At 40.6% G+C, this 25,781-nt stretch overlaps 1 protein-coding gene and 1 pseudogene across 13 annotated transcripts in view; one reads left to right on the top strand and one right to left on the bottom strand.

Annotated features, from left to right (window-relative positions):
- Window positions 1-12,180, bottom strand: part of SENP5 (SUMO specific peptidase 5) — a 48,527-nt gene extending 36,347 nt beyond the window's left edge. For 11 of the 12 annotated variants that reach the window (XR_002643897.2, XR_016392906.1, XR_016392907.1 and 8 more), the window contains exons 1-2: window positions 12,020-12,180; window positions 414-1,954 (exon numbers count right to left, since the gene is read on the bottom strand). Coding sequence is in view for 9 of the 12 variants with exons in the window: in XM_089910011.1 (XP_089766137.1) it covers window positions 414-1,923 (1,510 nt within the window). In the remaining 3 variants the exon portion in view is untranslated. The other variant, XM_089910005.1, reaches the window with a different exon arrangement.
- Window positions 9,825-24,310, top strand: LOC149749344 (uncharacterized; annotated as a pseudogene). The gene is made up of 4 exons (XR_016392902.1): window positions 9,825-9,878; window positions 11,736-11,884; window positions 11,984-16,050; window positions 16,749-24,310. The product of XR_016392902.1 is annotated as an uncharacterized LOC149749344 (transcript).
- Window positions 24,311-25,781: the final 1,471 nt, after the last annotated feature.

The raw sequence follows: 25,781 nt of genomic DNA, 5'->3' as shown, positions 1-25,781 counted from the left end.
AAACAAAGAACTCTCCTGTGATCTATGAGACTAGCAAACTTTAGCAAATGCAAACGGGTTCAACTTTTTAGAGGGCAATTTAACAATTCTCTTAAAATTTTAAGTGTGATTATCCTTCCACCATCATTTCTACTACTAGGAATTTAACTTACAAAAACAACCATAGTAGTATAAAGAAGTAATTCCACTGCACCATTGTTTATAGAGGGAAACAACTAAAAGCAACACAAGTGTCCGTCAATCAAAAACTTACTAAACTATGGAACATCTATATAATACAGCAATATAAAAGAATGTCTAACTGCTTAAAGGGAAATCCATGTGGGGAAGGACCAAATAGGACTCTCCTAGAAAGGATAATGGACAGCAGGTGTGGGCCAGAGATTGAGGGAGAATAAAGGAAGAGTGCATACCAGAAAGGCAGATTGACAGCTGTTCATCATCCACTGGAGAGGCTTTTTGACTGTTCTTCCCACCTCCCACTTGATTTTCTAGTTTGAGTCCACTGCACGTCAGAGGAGCCTCCAGTGGACTTTTACAGTAAGGGTGGTCCAGCAACTTAGAACTAAGAATGTTCTGCTTGAAAGATCCATCCTCATCCATCTGGCATGAACTCTCATTCTGAACAGTCTCTTCGGACACAGGCCCATCTACACTACTCACAGATTGATCTGCCCCAGACACTGACAGTTTTACTCTGTCATCATTGACAGTACTTGTCTGATTTTCCTGACCCAGAGCCATAACTTCTCCCTCGGTTTCCGAGATAAACATGTTATTAGAATGATGTTCTGGTAAGGGGATGTCATGAATCAGCTCTGTACACTCCCACTTAGGAGAGGAACAGGGTGACTGGTCCCAGATGTATGTGCCACTGCCATTCTGTTGGTCAGGGAATGCTTCATCTAAACTAAGCTCCTTGCCCAAGACAGGGCTTCCTTTAGTGTGGCCATCAGGCACATGAGAGTTCTTTCCCTTCACCACAGCATTGCTGTCCATATCTGGAAGGTATGGTTGATGCCGACAAGAAGGGTCTTTAGGTTCTGGGGAAGGGAATAAGCTGCAACTGCCACCCTCACTGTTCTCCCTAAGGGTCTCTTGATGGTCCCCAGTGACCTGCACCCAGCTTCGCTGGGCTTTTTTTAGCTTGCAAACTTTGCTTTTTGTTCTGAAGTGCTGGGATCTGAGAATCCTGTACCGAAATCTAATCATGGATAATTTCTCATACATCATATGAGGAGATACTTTTATTCTTCTATGTTGATTAAGTTGGAACTTTCTTGGAATCAGGGGTCCCCCATTCCTGTGGTGCTCCAGCCCTCGGCAGCAGCCATAACAAAAGCGCTTTCTCTTATGGTTGCTCAAGGTGACCACAATTGTGCCACTCTCACCTGGACTCTGGCTCTCCCCATTGAACTTCATAGGAGGATCAGAAGCTTGTGGCTCCGTCCTAGGTCTGTGACCACTGGCCTGACTTAAAACACTATTTGCTGGTATGTCAGTGGCTGCCTTCAAGAGACTTTTCTCTCCAGAGTATTCATGATCAGAGTTCTTTGCTGATGATAGCAACTTCTCTGCTTGGAGTTTCAGGAAGGTCCTTGAGGAGGAAATGAAGTGTTTAGTGTCCTTTCCTTTCACTTTAGAGGACAAACTACTAAGATTCTGAACAGCCACATTGGACTTTGCCTTAGCAAAAAGGGGTTCATCCTGGATCCACGTTTTCTGGAATTGAAGGGCCTTCTTTCTGCACTGGAAATGCCTTAAATGCCTGCTCCAAGTAACTGGCCTTCCCAACTTGGCTTTCAGAATGCACAACTGTTGGTGAAAGTAGAACTTCTTAAAGCCTCCAAACCCAGTATTCCATTTCTCAGAAAAGGCTAAGTGGATTCCTTTCCTCCATAGAATTTTCCTCTGTTTTTTCATTTTTCTGATGCATAATGAGATCTGAATGCAGCTGTAAAGAAGAGAAAGAAAATTTACATTTCTACCCTAAAAATAAGGTCATAAAGATACATTCACTGGCTTCCCTGGTGGCACAGTGGTTGAGAGTCCGCCTGCCAATGCAGGGGACACGGGTTCGTGCCCCGGTCCGGGAAGATCCCACATGCCGCGGAGCGGCTGGGCCCGTGAGCCATGGCCGCTGAGCCTGCGCGTCCGGAGCCTGTGCTCCGTTAACGGGAGAGGCCACAACAGTGAGAGGCCCACATACTGCAAAAAAAAAAAAAAAAAAAAAAAAGATATATTCACAGCAATATACATTAGAAAATTGAAAAAAGCATATGAAGTTCAATTTATACTATCAGACATAATGAAATCCTACCTGATCAAGGTTTTCCCCACAATGAAAATGAGGGATAAGGGAAGACATGAGTGCTCCAACATGACCCCATTTTGCTGTACCTGCCTCTGATAGAAACAAGTTTCAAGAATCATTTCCCAATATGCAGCCAGTTTCTGATGAAGCAGAAAGGGCAGGGAGTCAGGAGAGAATTTCTAAGTGTTGACCTTGTTTCTCATTAGCTAAGTGACTTTAAGCAAGTCACCCAAATTCTGTGTTCTCATTTGTAAAATGAAGGACAGAGAAGGGAGAGGGGACCAGACACCATTTAAGACTGAGTTCACATCAAAACAATTTGTTCCATACAACAAATTTTCTTTTAAATATTTTTTTTTGATGTAGACCATATTTAAAGTCTTTATTGAATTTGTTACAATATTGCTTCTGTTTCATGTTTTGGTTTTTTGGCCACAAGGCATGTGGGATCTCAGCTTCCTGACCAGGGATAGAACCCACACCCCCTGCATTGGAAGGTGAAGTCTTAACCACTGGACTGCCAGGGAAGTCCCATACAACAAATTTCAGAAAGGAAAGGCAGGGACTTTTATTCTGTACAGTCATCCACAGGCGGACAGTCAATATATGCATGCAATATCAGTACCTCAAGAGGGAGACCGACCAGCCTCCTCTTTGTCAGTCAGTCAAAGACTTTCTGAGTGACTATGAGGAGACAGGACTCTATCAGGTGCTCTCAACCAGTTATGGTTCTGGCTCTAAAGTAAGTATAAGAAAAAAGAACCAACACAAGTGTGTGTGTGTGTGTGTGTGTGTGTGAACTTTAGGAACACACTTACAGGAAAGGGTAGATGAAAATGATAGTCAAAACCAAACATGGTTTGGGACTTCCCTGGTTGTCCAGTGGTTAAGACTGCACTCCCAATGCAGTGGGACTGGGTTCATTCCCTGGTAAAGGAACTAGATCCCACATGCTGCAACTAAGAGCCCGCATGCCACAACTGGAGATCCCGCATGCCACAACAAAGATCCTGCGTGCTGCAACTAAGACCCAGCACAGCCAAATAAATAAATATTAAAAACAAACAAACATGATTTCCCCTCAGACTTAATAAGATCTAACATTACTGAAGGCTCTTTAGCCTAGAAAGAAAGGCACCAGCCACTGCAGGTGGAACAGAAGAATCAAAAACCAATATCCTAATTTCAGCCTACTAATAACTTACTAGGAAAAGCTGTATTACCTTTCTGTGCATCAGTTTTCTCTGGGGGCGGGGCAGGGGGGAGAAGAGGACTGAACACATGTTTACTTCTGCTTCCTTTCCAAATCCCATTCAGATGACAGAAATGCAGTTTTTAAAAAAGCAAAACCTCTCAGGGACAATGACAACAAAAAAGGAGACGAGCAATAAAACTGCTGAAAGAAGAAAGCAGATGAATGAGTGATAACAGACTTAGCCAGCCAAAAGAGCTGAAATCTAAGCCAGCAGTGGGGGAAGCCAAGCAGCAAGTTACAGGACCTCAGAAAGGCTCAGGAACCAAGAGCAACAATACCTATGAAGGTCAGGGAATGGAAGACAGCTGAAAAAGGAAGGACTGGTTGCGAGTCTGAATAAGAAGCAATTAGACTCTAAGATCCCTTCTCCTACCATGGCAGATGATCAAAGTTTCACTTACTCAAGGGAATGAACTAGAACAGTCAGGCACATCATGTACAACTGAGGGCAGGGGTACAAACAGGAGGATAAATCAGTTTACATAGGGAATTTCTCCCCAATCTCTTTCCTCACTCAGCTCCCAGAAAAGTTTATACCCCAAAGGAGGAGATCAGTTCTGGGGGTGGGCAGGGGGTTGGGTAGGGATAGATCATTCAAAAAGACAAACAGATACTGATATTTGGGGATGCCACAACTACACAGGCCCAAACAATTACCCCAAAGTTTAAGAAGCAATGAAACCCCCAAATCCCTCCCCAACTCCGCATAGCAGGTAACTGTCCCTCCCCGACCCAAGATTAGAAGTTTCTCCTTCAGAAAGGAAGTTCTGCAGACAAGGGGATCCCAGGAACAGTTTGAAGATGGAATTATATATTGAATATAAGACCCCACAACACTTTCCCACTCATCTCCCAAAACGCTGTCAGTCTGTCTTTCCCGTCCAAGCAGGAGATTGGAAGATTCTTCTTCAGAGAAACTGATTATTCCACAAGAATATAAGTACAGGTATGCCCCAGCATGGCCCACAGTGCACCCCACAAGTGACAAGTCCCACCACAAGCTCAGAACCTCCAACCAGCTTCTTAGTGGTCAAAAGACAGCATAACTAAGAATCACCACACTTCCAGGGATAAAAAGTAGACAAAAACAAACAGATAAAAGCAAAAGCATATTTAGAGAAGTCAACTTAAAAAACCTAAGAAGGGGAGAGAAGGGAAGTTATTGTTTAATGTGAAGAGCTTCAGTTTAGGAAAATTAAAATGGGTCTCAGGATGGATGGTGGTGATGGTTGCACAGCAATATGAATGTATTCAATGCCACTGAACTGTATACCTAAAAATGATTTAAATGGTAAATTTTATGTTATGTATATTTTACAATTTTTTTTAAAAAAGAAGAAAAAAAACCCCAACGCTATCCTCAAAGAAGAAAATATTACATCCACTGGGGAAAAAAAGAATGGGATTTTTTTTTTAAAGGAACAGTTAAAAAAATAAAGGAGCTTAGGACACTTAAAATGGCAAAAATGAAAAACTCAATAGAAAGTAAAGGGCTAATATTACTAATATTTAATATCTTAAATTGAGGGATAAATGAAAAGGCTGATGGAAAAATGGGAAAAAGACATAATGAAACAATTCACAAATAAATATTTTTAAATGGCCCTTAAACATAAGTAAAGATGTTCAACTTCATGCATTAAAAAATGTCAAGGGGGCTTGGGAGATAGGCAAAATGGGTGAAAGGAGTCAAAGGTACAAACCTCCATAAATAAACATATAAACAAGTCATTCATGACGATGTACTGTACAGCATGGTGACTATAGTTAATAATACTGTATTGCATATTTGAAAGCCGCTAAAAGTAAAGCCCTCATCGCAAGAAAAAAAATTTGGGGGGTGGGGAGCTATGTATGGTGATGGATTTAACTAGACTTATTGTAATTATTTTGCAATGTATACAAATGTTAAACCATTATGTTGTACACCTGAAACTAATATATGTCAATTATACCTCAAAAAAATTTGGCAAAAGTTATTGCAACATGTTTTGTTGGTGGGAGAAAAAAGACTTTCATACTTTGCTGGTTGGGAATACAAACTGATAAAATCATTTTGGAGGGGAATTTGGTAATATCTAACAAAACCATACAAGTATTCACCTTTTAATCCAACAACTCCACTTTTAGGAATTTACCCTGAAGATACATCTCCAATAATAATGAAAATACATAGTACATGGTTATTCACTGCAACACTGTCTGTAATTGCAAAATACTGGAAACAACCTAAATGCCCATACATAGGGCAGTGGTTGCATAAACTATGGTTCATCTGCACAATGAATGAAGCTGTAACAGAATAAGGATAAGGTCTATGAACTAACGTGGAGTAATTTCCGGTTTAAATGAAAAAAGCAGAGTTCAAATGAGTATCAATGGTAAACCACTGCAATAGTTTAGCCAATGTACAGTTAGGGAGAACAGTCCACACAAGATCACCCTCACTTCTGACAACAACTGAAAGTTCAGGGAGTTTCCAAAACCACCCTCAGGTCTGATACTTTGTCAGAAGGACTCACAGAACTCACTAAAAACTGTTAATAGTTATGGCTTATTACAGCTGAAGAATGTGGATTAAAATCATCCAAGTGAAGAACTACATAGTGCAGAGTCCAGGGGAAGTAACAAATGAGGCGCTTCCAGTTGTCCTCTCCCCATGGAGTAGAGACAGCATTACTTTCCCAGCACCAGTGTGTGACAAAGTGTGACAAGAATTGCCAGCCAGTGAAGCTCACCTAAGCCTTGATGTCCAGAGTTTTTATGGGGGTTCATAGGCATAACTGATTGCCCACACGACTGAGCTCAGTCTTCAACCCCTCTGGAGATCGACTGATATCAAAGTCATTACCCTAAATCACACTGTTGGTTTTTCTGGCGTGGCCAATCCCCATCCTATATCATACTGTTAGATTATCAGTGACCCAAGCCCCCAGGCAAATAAAGACACTCCAATCAGACATAACATTCCAAGGGTTTAGAGATTACCTCCTTAAAGCCAAGGATAAAGGCTTTCTTTTTGTGCAAGGTTAATTCTTTACTATATTATATATAGCCACCTTTCATAAAAGAAAAAATAAGAAAATATACATGTATCTGCCCTTTTGTGCCTCCCAAATAAATTAATTAATAATATAAAAATCAGGGCTTCCCTGGTGGCGCAGTGGTTAAGAATCCGCCTGCCAACGCAGGGGACACGGGTTCAAGCCCTGGTCTGGGAAGATCCCACATGCCGCGGAGCAACTAAGCCCGCGAGCCACAACTACTGAGCCCGCGTGCCACAACTACTGAAGCCCACACGCCTAGAGCCCGGGCTCTGCAACAAGAGAAGCCACTGCAATAAGAAGCCCGCACACCACGACAAAGAGTAGCCCCTGCTCGCTGCAACTAGAGAAAGCCCACATGCAGCCACGAAGACCCAATGCAGCCAAAAATAAATTAATTTAAAAAAAAAGAAAGTTAAATGTCAAGCTTGCAAGAAGGAAAGCAATCCAATTTATACAACAGTGCCTCAAAACAGGTCAGGAATTGGCAGCAGGAAGTTCTGTAAGTGGGGTGTGAACACGGTGCTAAAAACAAGAGGATAAATCAAATCATTTAGATACCCTTCTACTCGCCACTAAAACCAGCCAACTGCCCCTCCCTGATCCTTGCAGAAGCCTGGGGTGTTACTTTCTAGACTAAAACAGCACTGGCCAACAGGAGTTCTGCAATGATAGAAATATTCTGTATCTGCCCTGCCCCATATGATAGTCTATGGAAACGTGGTTACTGACCACTTGAAATGTGTGTAGTGCAACTGAGGAACGAAATATTTAATTTTATTTAATTTTAATCATTTAAATTTAAGTTGCTACATTTGGCTAGTGGCTACCACATTGGATAACGCAGCTCTAAAGGAAAAACAAAGGATTCCTGGACTGGAAAACATCTGGTCCAGTTGAGAATGAGGGTATCATACTGAAAATAGTTGAGTTAAATGAACATGAGTGTTTACATACTGAATGCTAAGACCTCTACCATTTCCCCCAGTTTAGCTACAAGACTGTTGACAACCCAGCTTATAAGCTCCAAGCAGGAGATCTGAAGATTCTTCTTTGGGAAATCTACCTAGCCAAAGAAAAAAGACAAAGATAATACTGTTGAAGGTTCTCCAATAAGAGTCCAGCCAGAGTACCCTAAAATCAACATATCCCAAGCATGAACTCAGAGTACATGTAATTAAAATTAAAAGCAACCTCCACATGGGGTCCCTTAACATTTCTGCCCCTGTATTCTCGGCCATACTGTTAATGTGTTCACCAAATACCAACATTCCTCCAAAGATAAAATAGGGAATTCCTTGGTGGTCCAGTGGTTGGGACTCCACGCTTTCACTGCTGAGGGCCAAGGTTCAATCCCTGGTCGGGGAACTAAGATCCCATAAGCCATGGGGTGTGGTCAAGTCATAATAATAATAAAATAAAGAGCAAAGCAAATATGGTTTTTAAGAAAAAAAGATAAAACACACACACAAGGGAAACAGAAGTGAGCTTTCAACTCTTATTAGATACTCACTGACCCTAGGACAGCCTGAAGTCTGAACAATCCTTGAGGGGTTCAATATTTATTTGAGTAAAATTTTGCAGTGCAACCACTGTACAGATTAACTCAAGCATCACTATGAAAAAGTTCTTTCTCCTGTAGGTAATGAGACAGTAATGAGAATAGCTGCTGTGTAGTGAATAAACAGGGGAGAGGTTATCCGCCCCCCCCCCAAAAATGAGACAGAATGAATGGTTTGTAGTAGGAAACAAGATTAAAAACAAAACAAAGGGCTTCCCTGGTGGTGCAGTGGTTGAGAGACCGCCTGCGATGCAGGGGACACGGGTTCGTGCCCTGGTCCGGGAGGATCCCACATGCCATGGAGTGGCTGGGCCCATGAGCCGTGGCCACTGAGCCTGCACGTCCGGTGCCTGTGCTCCACAAAGGGAGAGGCCACAACAGTGAGAGGCCCGCGTACCGCAAAACAAAACAAAACAAAACAAAAATAAAACGTATTGCCCACTGGCATCAGAGGACATGAATGAACCATAAAAAGGTCCAGATTGAGAACTGGAGACTTGTACATTTATGGTACCTACTGGTGATAGGTACATTCAGCTACCACACATAAAGCAGATTAAGTTAAATATCCAATTTTGGTCTCAAGTCCTTACAGGCAGAGAAGACTGCCTCAAGGACCAGCAAGTGACTTCTAAACTCCACTTCTCACTGGGTCTTCAAGTTGTCACTACCCCCCCCCGCCTTTGTTTCTGTTAAATCCATAATATCAGTTTACATTAAAATTGTGAACCCTGGGTTCCCATTTATCCTTTCTCAATACCTCTACTTGAAAAGTGTATTCTGTCAGAATCTGAAATTCACCAATTTTTAGGCTTCAGAATTAAGGTATTTCAGACACAAAATTAAAAAATTTAGAGGGACTTCTCTGGTGGTCCAGTGGTTAAGACTCCACGCTTCCAATGCAGGGGGCTCAGGTTCAATCCCTGGTCAGGGAACTATGATCCCACATGCCACACGGCTTGGCCAAAAAAAAAAAAAAAATTAGAGACTCAGTGACTTGGTTTTTCATCTTAAACACATACCATATGTCTCTCTAGATTCTGAATTTATAGATTACCTCTCTGTTAACATGGCTTTGTTAATCAGTGAATTCAGAATGCCCTTGTGTCATCTGGTTGTAGGAAGTTAACATGCTATAAACAGGGTCATTTTTAAAAAGAAAATAATTCAGCATCTTCCTTTAGAGGATTTGTGATGTACGGTCCATTTCTGGCTCTACTAACACAGCCTTTTCATCGTTTCAGTGATTCTTATTCAAAGAATAATTTGCTAATGAATGTATCTCCCCAAAAGAGAATGTTCAACTCTGCCTGATCTATTACCTTAAGAACGCTGAAAATATTAACCACCCCCCTAAAAAAATCACGACATTTTCACTGTAATGGGCAAGAAAAATACATATGAGGCACTGTTACTTCCTTATCAGTTCATCCTTTCTAGATATCTATCAAATTCTTTAAATCAGTGGCACGGTACAATTAACCAAAAATGAAAAAGGGACTAAAAATTCAAGGACAAGCTTAAGGCAATACCAAGAGCCTCTGGTTAAATCAGGTGTTTATAAGGCAATTAGAGATGTTATAGGGCTTCTCTAACAGTTCTCAAATTGAGTTCCATAGGAAGCTGGCTAGTGATACAAAATAAGAGGTCATGCATACCAGCATTGTGGGGGATGGTGGTGGAGAGAAACCTGTGGACAGTACAGTGAGTTTATGACACGCCAGAACAAAAGTGAAAATATTCTTTAACTGGAATTCTTCCATGGTTTATGAAGGCTTGGCATAAAAGTCTACTAAGAAACTGATATATAAAATGATATGGTCTTTATATAATTCTGCCAACAACAAAAAAACCTAAGCAACATTTAGTAAAAAATTTTACTGTAAAATCTAATACTTTCATTAAAGAGCATTAAGGAGTCTAACTGCATAGGGAACTATGAAAACAGAATTACATAGAGCTACTGACAAATGACTTTTTTCCCCTTCTGTGCTCTCAGAGATACAAAACCTGAAATAGTACTATTGATTCAAGTAAGGTTATTTGTTAAGGAAAGGAAGAAAAAGAGAAAGAAATTTAAAAAGCACAGGCAACAAACTAATTGACACTTCACCTCTCTGAGCCTGTTTATAAACTAAAATCTGCGTTTTCAAACGGTGAATATCACCTGAAAAGCTTTTTAAAAATCGCAAATACCCGGGTCCCATTTCAGATCTATTAAGGTAGTGTCTGGGCATCTGGGGTTTTGTTTTAATTCCCCAATTGATTCTGATGTCCCTGCAGGTTTTGGAACCACTGGATTAGATAACCCTCAAGGTCCCTTCCGTATCCATGACTTAAAATTCCAAATTGACAATTCTGTGTCAAAGGAACTGAAGATTGCACTTCATCATGCTTCACTGAGCATCATCACACTCCAATGAGGGAAGGCAAGTATCCTTAATTTGTCTGACCAAGCAACTGTAAGAACAGGTGCTACTCACTCAAGTCACTGATTGCATCTCCCTTCTCCCCTCCCCAAACACTTCTCTTAGGGTCTACTTAAACTTCAGAGCAGGGAATGGTCTTCTCTCACCGATACAGAGAAAGGTATCTCCTCATATTAACTTAGAACTGTAATGTTCAGCCACTCAAAGGATTCAAGTCCTTATGTTTATTCTCTGAACATTTTCAATTAACATGAAATGCTTTAGAAGCAGAGGGAGGAGTCCTCAGAAACGTGCAAAGAATTCCTTCTAAAGAGGGCCAAGGTGTGAATGAAGCCCCTCCCAGCTTTTCTCCTAGAAAGGGCCCACTAGACATACTGAGCAAGAAGCAAAACTGATTTAGGTCATCCCTCATACACCAATAATGTGTAATCAATAAGCATGAGACCTCTGGGTGACTAGGAGGAACTGATTTCTTTCTAATGCTGCCCGACCCAAAGCAGAGACTGCAGTTAGCTTTTAACCACAAGATCCTAGTATCTCTTCTGGCACCCTTCTCCATACCAAGCGTAGTTATTCTGGGTAAAAGACATAATTAAGAACCTACCATTAAGCGTCCTGGGTATTCTTAAACCGACTTTAACCTGATTCCCAAAATAGTTCATGATTAACGTTCTGCTTTCTTCATTTCATTTAATTCTCCCAACTAATTTATATAGGTATAAGAAAGTTCCACTTTACATGGGTTAAAAATGTCTACACAAGATTAAAGCCACCACCAAGTGGCAGGCCAGGATTTCAATTCTGCTTTTCGAACTCCAGCTTTTCGAACTCAAAGTCCAAAACCCTTATCTCCGACATCCTCTCCGCACCCCTCCTCCCCCAAAAGAGTGGTCATACACTGTAAAACGGGGGTTCATACTGCCTAGCATAAACAGAAGGGAAAAACAGGCTTCCCACCGCCCAAATGTTCAATTGTGCCATACCCGTTCACTAGAACAGGGTCCCAGGAGTGTGAGGATGGAACCAAAGGCAGGAAGGAAGCAGAATTGTCCGAACAAATAAAACCCAAGACGGCAGGAGCTGGAAGACCTCTACCAGCAGCTCTTCCGCTCAAAGATTCCCCCGGCTTCAGGAAGAGCGGCCGGGGGCGCTAGCCCTCTCCGCTTCTGCGTCGTACAGCTCGGACTGGCGAGAAAAAGGGGACACTGGTCCCTCGGGACGAGCTCCTTCCCCGCCCCCAGAAAGGCACAACAGCGCCCGGGGAGAAATCCGCTGCCTCTGGTTCGGCGGTGGGGGAAGAGCAGCGCTCGAGGCCTCCAGGCCAGGGTGCTGAGCTGGCGCGCACTGGCGCGAGAATGGCCAGCCAGCCTGGTCCGTCAGTCATTCGCCGTATTTGACACCCGGGCTCCCGCTTACCTACGTCCCTCGCTACCGGCACCTGCCCCGCCGTGGGTCCAGATACTGCGGCAGTTCGGACTGCGGCCCCGCCTTCGCCAGCTTTACGGGAAAGCCCGTCAGCCAGCAGACGCCCGGCCTGCTTACAGCGGCCACAGCCGCCGAGCTTCCTCTAGAGCCACTGCCGAGAAGCCGGCGCTCATTTACAACGTCACCTCCTTCGGTGCCCTTCCGCCTCAGCCCCGCCCGCGCCGCGTGCAGGGGGCGGGGAGGGAAGCAAGGGCTCGGCGCTGGCGGCGTGGCCCCGCCTTCCCTCCACTTCCGGCGGCGCACGCTCCCCCGCCCGCCCGGGACGTCTTTCTGACGATCCGCGCCCCTGGCGTCAGGACTCCGCTTTCGGTCGCGGACCCGGCTCTTTCCTCGTGGCGCGTGAGGATTGTAGAAACTGCGATCTGAACATTGCAGAACGGGTTTGAGACTTCTTTACAGCCTGCTCTCAAGTTTTTAACCCCCATAGGGCTAAGGCGAACCGCAGCTACTATACGGCGTCTCCCTCCACTAATCCTTTTTCCCTTTGGTCAAAAGCGAAGGACCACATTCCCGCTCTGGCTGCACTTTGAGGCCTGGCCCAAGCTTTTCTTCTCTGGTTTTTCCATGGTGATCTTTCCCCTTGGCATTGCGATGTGCCTCTATATCTCTGACCCGCCTTTCCTCAACTAAGAACACTTCCCCAGGAGGGCAGAACCTGGTCTTACTCACCATTGTAGCCCCAGTCAGCACCAAATAGTGACTGGCCTACAAGTGCTTAGTAAGTCTGTGCAATAAATCTATTATTCTCTTTCTGAACAAAGAGGAAAGTGACTTCAGTCTGATATATTAAAGCACGATTCTTTCAACAAGCATTTTTTTTTTAATGTGAACATGAAGTAATATTTCTCTTGCAAGCCCTCAGTCTAATTGTGGGGAGACATACATAATTTTAATACGATATCCTGATAGGTGGAAAATATAATAATACCAGATTTATTGTGGAAGATGAATTCAATTTTGGCCGTATTCGATTTTTGAAATAGAGTGGAGATGTATACTATGGAATACCAAGGGTGGGGTGCTGGGAGCCTTGTGCCCCAGGCACAAGCAATAAGGGTGTGCATTGACTGTAAAGAAGGTTAAAAAAATAATAAAACCGACTACAGTGTGGTTTGCTTTTAATCATCACACGTGTCAGCAAATTCTAACCAATGCCAGTGATAAAGTAGTCCTTTACAAACAAAAGCTTTTCTTGGTCTTCCTTATAAACAATTTCTGTAGTTATTGAGTTTTAATAGTATATATGTAAGCTCAGCTTGGCACATTTCCTCAGTTTAAAAGTAAATCTTTTTGAGATTTCCACTTCCAGCCAAGATGGAATAAGAAATCAGAGTTTACCCTTCCAACTGTAACAACTAAAAAACCAGACAAGAAATATGAAACATTTATTTATTTTTTAATAGCTGTTTATTTATTTATTTGGATGCACTGGGTCTTAGTTGCGGCACGCAAGATCTTCATTGGCGGCATGTGGGATCTTTTAGTTGGAGCATGCAGAATCTTTTAGTTGTAGTATGCAGGATCTTTAGTTGCGGCATGTGAACTCTTAGTTGTGGCATGTGGGATCTAGTTCCCTGACCAGAGATCGAACCCGGGCCCCCTGTATTGGGAGCACGGAGCCTTAGCCACTGGACCACTAGGGAAGTCCCTGAAACAACATTTAAAAAACATTTGACATAAGGCAAAAAAGAATGGTGATCCCTGAGAGATGGACAATAAATGGGGTGAGCCCCCCACAAATGCACCAGTTTACTGCCTGGCAAGAGTCTCCAGGACAGTCACAGGTAGGGGAAACCAAGAGGAGCCTGGTGGTCTCCTTGTGTTGAGGGGAAGACACCAAAGCAGCTAGAGTTCAGAGGAAAGAGTCCCCGGTGTAGAGACAGCTGCACATAGAGAAAGTTCTAGCTGCTTTTTAATATTTTCTCTTTGTTGTTGATTTTCAGCCATTTGACTGTTTTGCTCCCTACTGTGCTTTTCCTTTTATTTATCTGGCCTGGGTTTCCCTGAGCTTCTCTAATTTGTGGGTTGACATCTTTCATCAGTTTGGGGAAATTCTCAGCCATTGTCTCTTCGACTATTGTTTTTGCTCCATTCTCTTATCTCTGTTCCTCTGGGAGTCCAATTACATATGTAAGATTATTTGACCTTGTTCACCATATGTTTTATACTTTGTATCATCTTTTTTTTGTCTCTTGACGTTTCAGTTTGAATGTTTTCTATTGACCTGCTTTTGAGTTTACTAATTCTTCTATAATCTCCAGTCTGTTATCAAATCTGTGCACAGTGTTCTTAATTTTTAATATTGTATTTTCAATTTTAGAATTTGATTTGTTTTTATAATTTTTAAAATAGATTCGTTATCCATTGAAAGTCTCCATCTTTTCATCCATTTTGTTCATCTTTTCCTCTGTTTTATCTTATTCATCAGTTTTTTGTTTTTCATTCTTTGTCTGCTAACTTCAACATTTTAATCATCTGTTGGTCCAGTTCAATGGTTCATTTTTCTCTTTTGATTATTATGTTTTCCTGCCTCTTCACAGACTTGGTAATGTTTTCTTCTGTGCCAGACAGTGTGTATAAACGAACTGTAGAGTGAGCCACCACATGATATCATCTCCCAGTGAGAGTTCCCCCTTCCCTCCATTAGGTTGATAGAGTGAGGGTCTGATAATCACAATCTAATTAGGGATCGAGCTGGGTCTTGGCAAGGTTTCCTTCTTACTTAGACTCATTCCACTTCTGGTTCATCCATGTTCCCTCCGGGGTATATCTCCTCAGACCTGAAATACTATAGTACTATTCAGTTCAGTTCTTTAGAGACATTGAGCTTAGCTTTTTCACCTCCAGCTATTCAGCTTCAAAATATGAGAAATGTTTCGAGGGAGAGAGTAGCCATGTGTTTGAGGAGGCCATGTCCCTCTAATGGGGCATGGTTTCCTAAACACCATGACTTTTAAAAAGTTTTGGCCCAGGTCCGCAGCCTCCCAAGGAGGTCTCGAACACAGCAAATGCCCCACACAGAAAATCAGCCATGCACTGAGGCTCTTCTGGTTTTCAAACTTCCCCAATAGTCCCACATGACCACCAAAAGTTCCTCTGGGTTTTCTCTGCCCCAGTAGACAACCTCTGCCTAGGTTAAGACTGATCCTCAGCCTGTAACTAGAACCAGCAAATGTTTCCACAAAAGAAAACAGCCACTGATTATCAATTCACCTCAGAAGGGCCCTCCCCTCTCTGGAATTTTAGTTTACGTAAAATAAGGTAAAAAGTCTTAGTCATTTCACAGTCCTCTAATATATTTTAAAATATGATGTTTTTAACTTATTCTGCATTTTTTAAGGTTGTTGTAGCAGGCACATTGTCCTGCTGCAACCTACTACATCCTATTTGGAAGCAAAAGTGACTTGTAAAACTCAGTTCTATCATGTCCACAATGCCCAACTGTATAAATGATACCTCCTGTTTATAATTCTGACATTTCTTTAGACTTAGACATTTATATAGATCCATTGCTCAGTGAAGAACCTTTTTTCCATACTTTATTCGGTTACCATTTGGTTGCCCTAAGTTTGTCCTCTAGAAGATTTTTTTTAAGATCTATTTATTATTTATTTTTGGCTGTGTTGTGTCTTCGTTGTGGCACACAGGATCTTCATTGAGGCACGTGGGATCTTTCGTTGCAGCGCGCAGGCTCTCCGTTGTAGTGTGTGGGCTTCTTTCTAGTTGTGGCCTGTAGGTTTTCTCTTCTCTAGTTGTGGTGCACAGGCTCCAGAGCGCATGGGCTATGCAGTTTGTGGCAAGCGGGCTCTAGTTGAGGCGCATAAGCTCAGTAGTTGTGGCACACAGGCTTAGTTGCACCGTGGCATGTGGGATCTTAGTTCCCTGACCAGGGATTTAATCTGCGTCCCCTGCACTGGAAAGCGGATTCTTTACCACCGGACCACCAGGGAAGTCCCTAGAAGGTATTTTTTAAAAATTTATTTTGGCTGCACCGGGTCTTTGTTGCAGCATGTGGGATCTTCGTTGCAGCACGTGGGATCTTCATTGCAGCATGCATACTCTTAGTTGTGGCATGCATGTGGGATCTAGTTCCCTGACCAGGATTCAACCCCAGACCCCCTGCATTGGGAGCATGGAGTCTTACCCACTGGACCACCAGGGAAGTTCCTCTAGAATATTTTTAAAAACGTAAATAGCTATTAATTGAGCTCTTACCATGCACTAAACATTTTATGGGCATCACAAAATTTAACTTTCACAACAAAACTCCAAGTGAGAAGAGGCTTCTAGAATTTGATGAAGTTTCTTGACTGGCAGAATGGTTAGCAGCCAATAAGGAGATGTGGCTCTCTAGGGACCAGTTCCCCCAAAGAACTGGGAATAGCAAATGGATGGGTATTGGCTGCATGGCTCATACAAACAAAAACTATCCAAAGGTGCTAGATTAGTACACAAGCCACTTCATGGCTCCTAGGAAGTGCCTCGTTATACCAAAATTCAGGGGACTATATATTTCGGATTTTGAACCAATGTTTCTCTGGGTTAAATGGAATTGTTTCATAATTTTAATTTTATTTAAACATGCACAATTGAAACTATCCATAAAGAAATTTCCAATCCAAAAATTTAAATCTTTCAATGAAATCTTTACATTTTCTAGACATTTCTCCAAAGAAGACATACAGATGGCCAACAGGCACATGAAAAGATGGTCATCGTCGCTAATTATTAGGGAAATGCAAATCAAAACTACAATGAGGTATCACCTCACATCAGGCAGAATGGCCATCATTAAAAAGTCTACAAATAATAAATGTTGGAGAAGCTGTGGAGAAAAGAGAACCCTTCTATGCTGTTGATGGAAATATAAGTTGGTGCAGCCACTGTGGAGAACAGTATGGAGGTCCCTCAAAAAGCTAAAAACAGAGTTACCATATGATCCAGCAATCCCACTCCTGGGCATATATCCAGACAAAACTATAATTCGAAAAGATACATGCACCCCTATGGTCATAGCAGCACTATTTACAATAGCCAAGACATGGAAGCAACCTAAATGCCCATCAACAGATGAATGGATAAAGAAGATATGATATATATATACAATGGAACGCTACTCAGCCATAAATAAGAATGAAATAATGCCATTTGCAGCAACATGGATGGACCTAGAGATTATCATACTAAGTGAAGTAAGTCAGAAAGAGAAAGACAAATATCATATGATATTACTTATGTGTGGAATCTAAAATAGAAATGAACATATCTACAAAACAGAAACAGACTTATGGTTGCCAAGGGGGTGGGTGGGGGAGTAAAGGATTTGGAACTTGGTATTAGCAAATGCAAACTACTATATATAGGATGGATAAACAACAAGGTCCTATTGTATAAAACAGGGAACTATATTCAATATTCTGTGATAAACCATAACAGAAAAGAATATGAAAAAGTATATATGTATAACTGAATCGCTTTGCTGTACAGCAGAAATTAACACATTGTAAATCCACTTTACTTCAATAAAGTTTTTAAAAATCTTCACATTTTCTTTATAAACTTCATATGCTTTTTTGATATTAGTACTAGGTATTCTATATTTTTTATCTCTTATAAATGGTAGACTTTTAAGATTATATTTTCTAGTTGTTGCTAGTGTTTAGCAATAGAATTGACTTCTGCACATTGGTTTTGTATCCAGCAAACTTGCTAAATTTCTTATTAATTCTAATAATTCATCATGTATTCTTTTGGGTTTCCAGCATTCTCAACCTTATCTGCCAATGACAGGGTTGTTTTTAATCTTACTTTCCAGTTCTTACATCTTTTCTTTATCTTAGTACACTAACTAGGGTCTTCAACTTCAAATTTAAATCAAAGTGGTGAATATGGGTATCCTTCCCTTATTCTGATCCTCAAAAGAATGCTTTCAGTGCTTCACCACTGAGTTTTTTTTTTTTTTTTTTTGGCCATGTCGCACAGCATGTGGGATCTTAATTCCCTGACCAGGGATCGAACCCGGCCCCCCTTCAGTGGAAGTGTGGGGTCATTTTTTTCTTTTTAATTTAATTAAAAAAATTTTTTATACAGCAGGTTATTAGTCATCCATTTTATACACATCAGTGTATACATGTCAATCTCAATCTCCCAATTCACACCCCCACCCCCACCCCCCCGCGGCTTTCCCCCTTTGGTGTCCATACGTTTGTTCTCTACATCTGTGTCTCAAATTCTGCCCTGCAAACCGGTTCATCTGTACCATTTTTCTAGCTTCCACATATATGCGTTAATATACAATATTTGTTTTTCTCTTTCTGACTTACTTCACTCTGTATGACAGTCTCTAGATCCATCCACGTCTCAACAAATGACCCAATTTCATTCCTTTTTATGGCTGAGTAATATTCCATTGTATATATGTACCACATCTTCTTTATCCATTCGTCTGTGCATGGGCATTTAGGTTGCTTCCATGACCTGGCTATTGTGAATACTGCTGCAATGAACATTGGGGTGCATGTGTCTTTTTGACTTATGGTTTTCTCTGGGTATATGCCCAATAGTGGGATTGCTGGGTCATATGGTAATTCTATTTTTAGTTTTTTAAGGAACCTCCATACTGTTCTCCATAGTGGCTGTATCAGTTTACATTCCCACCAACAGTGCAAGAGGGTTCCCTTTTCTCCACACCCTCTCCAGCATTTGTTGTCTGTAGATTTTCTGATGATGCCCATTCTAACTGGTGTGAGGTGATACCTCATTGTAGTTTTGATTTGCATTTCTCTAATAATTAGTGATGTTGAGCATCTTTTCATGTGCTTCTTGGCCATCTGTATGTCTTCGTTGGAGAAATGTCTATTTAGGTCTTCTGCCCATTTTTGGACTGGGTTGTTTGTTTTTTTAATATTGAGATGCATGAGCTGTCTATATATTTTGGAGATTTATCCTTTGTCCGTTGATTCGTTTGCAAATATTTTCTCCCATTCTGAGGGTTGTCTTTTCGTCTTGTTTGTGGTTTCCTTTACTGTGCAAAAGATTTTAAGTTTCATTAGGTCTCATTTGTTTATTTATATTTCCATTACTCTAGGAGGTGGATCAAAAAAGATCTTGCTGTGATTTATGTCAAAGAGTGTTCTTCCTATGTTTTCCTCTCAGAGTTTTACATTGACTGCTCTTACATTTAGGCCTCTAATCCATTTTGAGTTTATTTTTGTGTATGGTGTTAGGGAGTGTTCTAATTTCATTCTTTTACGTGTAGCTGTCCAGTTCTCCCAGCACCAGTTATTGAAGAGACTGTCTTTTCTTCATTTATATCCTTGCCTCCTTTGTCATAGATTAGTTGACTATAGGTGCGTGGGTTTATCTCTGGGCTTTCTATCTTGTTCCATTGATCTATGTTTCTGTTTTTGTGCCAGTGCCATATTGTCTTGATTACTGTAGCTTTGTAGTATAGTCTGAAGTCAGGGAGTCTGATTCCTCCAGCTCCGTGTTTTTCCCTCAAGACTGCTTTGGCTATTCAGGGTCTTTTGTGTCTCCATACAAATTTAAACATTTTTTGTACTAGTTCCGTAAAAAATGCCATTGGTAATTTGATAGGGATTGCATTGAATCTGTAGATTGCTTTGGGTAGTATAGTCATTTTCACAATATTGATTCTTCCAATCCAAGAACATGGTATATCTCTCCATCTGTTGCGATCATCTTGAATTTCTTTCATCAGTGTCTTATAGTTTTCTGCATACAGATCTTTTGTCTCCCTAGGTAGGTTTATTCCTAGGTATTTTATTCTTTTTGTTGCAATGGTAAATGGCAGTGTTTCCTTAATTTCTCTTTTGGATATTTCATCATTAGTGTATAGGAATGCAAGAGATTTCTGTGCATTAATTTTGTATCCTGCAACTTTACCACATTCATTGATTAGCTCTAGTAGTTTTCTGGTGGCATCTTTAGGATTCTCTATGTACATTATCATGTCATCTGCAAACAGTGACAATTTTATTTCTTTTCCAATTTGTATTCCTTTTATTTCTTTTTCTTCTATGTTTGTCATGGCTAGGACTTCCAAAACTATGTTGAATAATAGTGGTGAGAGTGGACATCCTTGTCATGTTCCTGATCTTAGAGGAAACGCTTTCAGTTTTCCACCGAGAATGATGTTTGCTGTGGGTTTGTCGTGTATGGCCTTTATTATGTTGAAGTAGGTTCCCTCTAAGCCCACTTTCTGGAGAGTTTTATCATAAATGGGTGTTGAATTTTGTGAAAAGCTTTTTCTGCATCTATTGAGATGATCATATAATTTTTATTCTTCAATTTGTTAATATGGTGTATCACATGGATTGATTTGCATATACTGAAGAATCCTTGCATCCCTGGGATAAATCCCACTTGATCATGGTGTGTGATCCTTTTAATGTGCTGTTGGATTCTGTTTGCTAGTATTTTGTTGAGAATTTTTGCACCTATATTCATCAGTGATATTGGTCTGTAAATTTCTTTTTTTGTAGTATCTTTGTCTGGTTTTGGTATCAGGGTGATGGTGGCCTCGTAGAATGAGTTTGGGAGTGTTCCTTCCTCTGCAATTTTTTGGAAGAGTTTGAGAAGGATGGGTGTTACCTCTTCTCTAAATGTTTGGCAGAATTCACCTGTGAAGCCATCTGGTCCTGGACTTTTGTTTGTTGGAAGATTTTTAGTCACAGTTTCGATTTCATTACTTGTGATTGGTCTGTTCATATTTTCTATTTCTTCCTGGTTGAGTCTTGGAAGGTTACACCTTTCTAAGAATTTGTCCATTTCTTCCAGGTTGTCCACTTTATTGGCATAGGATTGCTTGTAGTAGCCTCTTAGGATGCTTTGTATTTCTGCAGTGTCTGTTGTAAGTTCTCCTTTTTCATTTCTAATTTTATTGAGTCCTCTCCCTCTTTTTCTTGATGAGTCTGGCTAATGGCTTATCAATTTTGTTTATCTTCTCAAAGAACCAGCTTTTAGTTTTATTGATCTTTGCTATTGTTTTCTTTGTTTCCATTTCATTTATTTCTGCTCTGGTCTTTATGATTTCTTTCCTTCTGCTAACTTTGGGTTTTGTTTGTTCTTCTTTATCTAGTTCCTTTAGGTGTACGGTTAGATTAGATTGTTTATTTGGGATGTTTTTTGTTTCCTAAAGTAGGACTGTATTGCTATAAACTTCCCTCTTAGAACTGCTTTTGCTGCATTCCATAGGTTTTGGATCATCGTGTTTTCATTGGCATTTGCCTCTAGGTATTTTCTGATTTCCTCTTTGATTTCTTCAGTGACCTCTTGGTTATTTAGTAACGTATTGTTTAGCCTCCATGTGTTGGTGTTTTCATGTTTTTTTGCCTGTAATTGATTTCTAATCTCACAGCGTTGTGGTCAGAAAAGATGCTTGATATGATTTCAATTTTCTTAAATTTACTGAGCTTGATATGTGACCCACGATGTGATCTATCCTGGAGAATGTTCCGTGTGCACTTGAGAAGAAAGTGTAATCTGCTGTTTTTGGTTGGAATGTCCTATAAATATCAATTAAATCTATCTGGTCTATTGTATCATTTAAAGCTTGTGTTTCCTTATTAATTTTCTGTCTGGATGATGTGTCCATTGGTGTGAGGTGTTAAAAGTCCCCCACTATGATTGTGTCACTGTCAATTTCCTCCTCTTTTATAGCTGTTAGCAGTTGCCTTATATATTGAGGTGCTCCTATGTTGGGTGCATATATAATTGTTATATCTTCTTCTTGGATTGATCCCTTGGTCATTATGTAGTGTCCTTCCTTGTCTCTTGTAACATTCTTTATTTTAAAGTCTATTTTATCTGATATGAGTATTGCTACTCCAGCTTTCTTTTGATTTCCATTTGCATGGAATATCTTTTTCCATGCCCTCACTTTCAGTCTGTATATGTTCCTAGGTCTGAAGTAGGTCTCTTGTAGACAGCATATAGATGGGTCTTGTTTTTGTATCCATTCAGCAAGCCTGTGTCTTTTGGTTGGAGCATTTAATCCATTCACGTTTAAGGTAATTATCGATATGTATGTTCCTATGACCATTTTCTTAGTTGTTTTGGGTTTGTTTTTGTAGGTCCTATTCTTCTCTTGTGTTTCCCACTTAGAGAAGTTCCTTTAGCATTTGTTGTACAGCTGGTTTGGTGGTGCTGAATTCCCTTAGTTTTTGCTTGTCTGTAAAGCTTTTGATTTCTCCATCGAATATGAATGAGATCCTTGCTGGGTAGAGTAATCTTTGTTGTAGGGTCTTCCCTTTCATCACTTTATCATGCCACTCCCTTCTGGCTTGTAGAGTTTCTGCTGAGAAATCAGCTGTTAACCTTATGGGAGTTCCCTTTTATGTTGTCATTTTTCCCTTACTGCTTTCAATAATTTTTGTCTGTAATTTTTGCCAATTTGATTACTATGTGTCTCGGCGTGTTTCTCCTTGGGTTTCTCCTGTATGGGACTCTCTGTGCCTCCTGGACTTGGGTGGCTATTTCCTTTCCCATGTTAGGGAAGTTTTCGACTATAATCTCTTCAAATATTTTCTCTGATCCTTTCTCTCTCTCTTCTCCTTCTGGGACCCCTATATAATGCGAATGTTGTTGCATTTAATGTTGTCCCAGAGGTCTCTTAGGCTGTCTTCATTTCTTTTCATTCTTTGTTCTTTATTCTGTTCCACTTCAGTGAATTCCACCATTCTGTCTTCCAAGTCACTTATCCGTTCTTCTGCCTCAGTTATTCTGCTATTGATTCCTTCTAGTGTACTTTTCATTTCACTTATTGTATTGTTCATCTCTGTTTAATTCTTCTAGATCTTTGTTAAACGTTTCTTGCATCTTCTCGATCTTCGCCTCCATTCCTTTTCTGAGGTCCTGGATCATCTTCACTATCATTATTCTGAATTCTTTTTCTGGAAGGTTGCCTATGTCCACTTCATTTAGTTGTTTTCTGGGATTTTATCTTGTTCCTTCATCTGGTTCATAGCCCTCTGCCTTTTCATCTTGTGTATCTTTCTGTGAATGTTGAAGTGTGGGGTCTTTATCACTGGACCACCAGAGAAGTCCCTATGATTTCTTGCTGCAGGTTTTTTGTACATACACTTCATCAGGTTAAAGAAGTACAGTCCTACTTTGCTAAAATATATTGTTTTAAAAATTGAGTTGATATTGAATTTTACTAAATTCTTTTTCACCTTTTGAGATGCTCATTTAATATACTAATATGGTAAATTAAATTGATGTAAAATTTTACTAACTGTGCATAACTCTACTTGATTGGGATGTACTACCTTTTTTATACATTGCCATATTTGGTTTTTCATTAATAAGCCTGCCCTGTAATTTTCCCTTTCACATGTTGTTTTGGTATCACACTTTATGCTATCCTCATAACAGGATTTGGGGAGTGTTTTCTACATACTGGAATAGTTTGTGCAGGACTGGAATTATTTTTCCTTGAATATTTATAGAACTTGCTGGTAAAACTGCCTGAGTCTTCGCTCTAAATTTCATCCAGGGAACAGGTAATAACTAGCCTCATAAAATGGATTAGAAGAGAGGGAAACAAAAATAAATGTTCTTTGCACACTTCAGGAACTGCCTGGTCTACATTACTGTCACTGTCTAGATGTAATACATAGAGAAAAGTCTGAAAAGACAGAAATGGGTAAGATTTCCTTCAGGAAAGGGACTTGGAGTTGAGTAAGCCTGAATTGCTGTTAGTTACGAAATGAGAATGTATTCCTGTTTTACTTATGTAGTTAAAACATTTTTTAAAGAATAAAAATGATTACAGGAGTTGGGCTTTCTGGAGCACCGGAAAGTTGGGGGAGATGCCTCGCCTAGTTTTCTCCCCACAAGAACGTGGCTTTGCTGATACTGAGTTTGACTAAAGAACCAAGAGAGTCCGTGCTTCTAAACAGATTGTTACATCTAAATTCTTCCAGAGTAGTGTTGTAAACCTGAGTATCACACCGCAGTGGCAAGAATCGTTTTTTTCGTGTTCCGCAGGATCCATCTTTCAGATTGTCAGTGGCAGCAACGCCCTCTAGAGGGAACTCAAAGGCAAGGCAAAGCCATGAAAGACCATTTGCACTGGGCAAGTGGGTCATCTCTGCTCCTGCTCTGGGTAGCTGCCTTACCTCAGCTAAGCTAAATCAATCACTCCATCAAGAATTCATAGCAGCTACTTGTAGTCTCTTCCCACTGATGGATTACTAAATGTGTAACACTGCAACAATATTGAAATTGCATGTATGTTTTCATAAGCTATGTAAACAATTACATTCCTTCAAAATCAGCTATCTATACAGCTGAGGTGAGGCCTATGGAGCTGAGCTGTTTCCAGTTAACTCTCGAGGAGTTGATGGGTAATGGAAAGGCTGAAATTCTAGCTGGGTCATTACTGAGTAAATTATTCAGCCTCTCTGACCCTTTTTCTTCTATGTAAAAATGAGCTATGTAGTATCAAAGGAGACAACAGATGTGAAAGGTGATGCCAGAGACTGAATGTTTGTCTCCCCCAAAATTCATAGGTTGAGACTTAACCCCCAATGTGATGGTATGAAGAGGTGGGGCCTTTGGGAGATGATTAGGTAATGAGGGTGCCCTTATAAGAGACCCCCAAGGAGTTCCTTTGCCTCTTCCACCATATAAGGACATAGTGAGAAGCAAAGCTATGAACTAGGAAGAGGGACCTCACCAGATACCAGATCTGCTGGCACCTTGATCTCAGACTGAGAAATGTTTCCAGAACTGTGAGAAATGTTTCTGTTGTTCATAAGCCACTCAGTGTATGATATTCTGTTACAGCAGCATGAACAAGATTAAGGGGAAGAGCTATAAAAAATTGAAACTGTGCAGTTTTCACATGCAAGCTATGGTGGCCACTGCTGTATACCACATCCATTCCCCCTTCTTTACTAACAAGTCTGATTTTGTCTGGGGAGGCAATGTGTCCAGCTTTTAAAAACACTCTTCCCCAGATCTCTTGCAGCTAGGAGAAGCCAAATGAGAGTTATGGTCAATGAGACAGAAAATAAGGGTTTCTGGGAACATGTTCTTTACTGGATACATGCACTGCTCCTTCCTGCTTTCCTCGTTGTCTTTTGCCCACCTTTCTTCTTCTTGCCTGACGTGAGACTGGAGGTGGAGCAGCCATTGTGCATCTGTGTGGCAACAGGCATAAGGATACAGGCCTACGTGTGAAGAATGGTGGAGTGAAAATATGAACAAAGCCCAAGTTCTTGGTGGCATCGCTGGACTCTATGACAACCCAAACTACCAGTGGACTTTTTTGGTGTGACTTAAATTCCTGCTTGTTCAGTCACTCTTGGGTACCTGTTACTTACAGTCAAACTTATTAATAATAGATATATAAACCAATTCCAAAGTATATTTTTCTTTTTATTTTTTAATCTCTTTCAGGAAAATGATTATCCAAACTATAATACAGAGTGTCTCATATTGCAAGTTATGCAATACTGTAAAATGAAATACGTAATTTCATAGTATGTTACCAAACAATGATGTATTGGGGCTGCCTTCATATATTTGCAATATAATTTCCTTAAGATATATTATGCATACATTTTTTAAAAGATGAGGTGGGGGAAAGGGCAAATAGCTCTGTGCAGCATTCTCAGTTCATTAGCCCCCCTATCTGCTACTGCATTGTCATAAAAGGCTGTCC

This window comes from Delphinapterus leucas, chromosome 4 (assembly GCF_059928025.1).
Source record: "Delphinapterus leucas isolate spDelLeu-1000000601 "Yukka" chromosome 4, BTC_Dleu_Yukka2, whole genome shotgun sequence".
NCBI classification, from domain to species: Eukaryota; Metazoa; Chordata; class Mammalia; order Artiodactyla; family Monodontidae; genus Delphinapterus; species Delphinapterus leucas.
The sequence above is the reverse complement of the archived record's forward strand: the minus strand, read 5'-3'. Positions and strand labels throughout refer to the sequence as shown.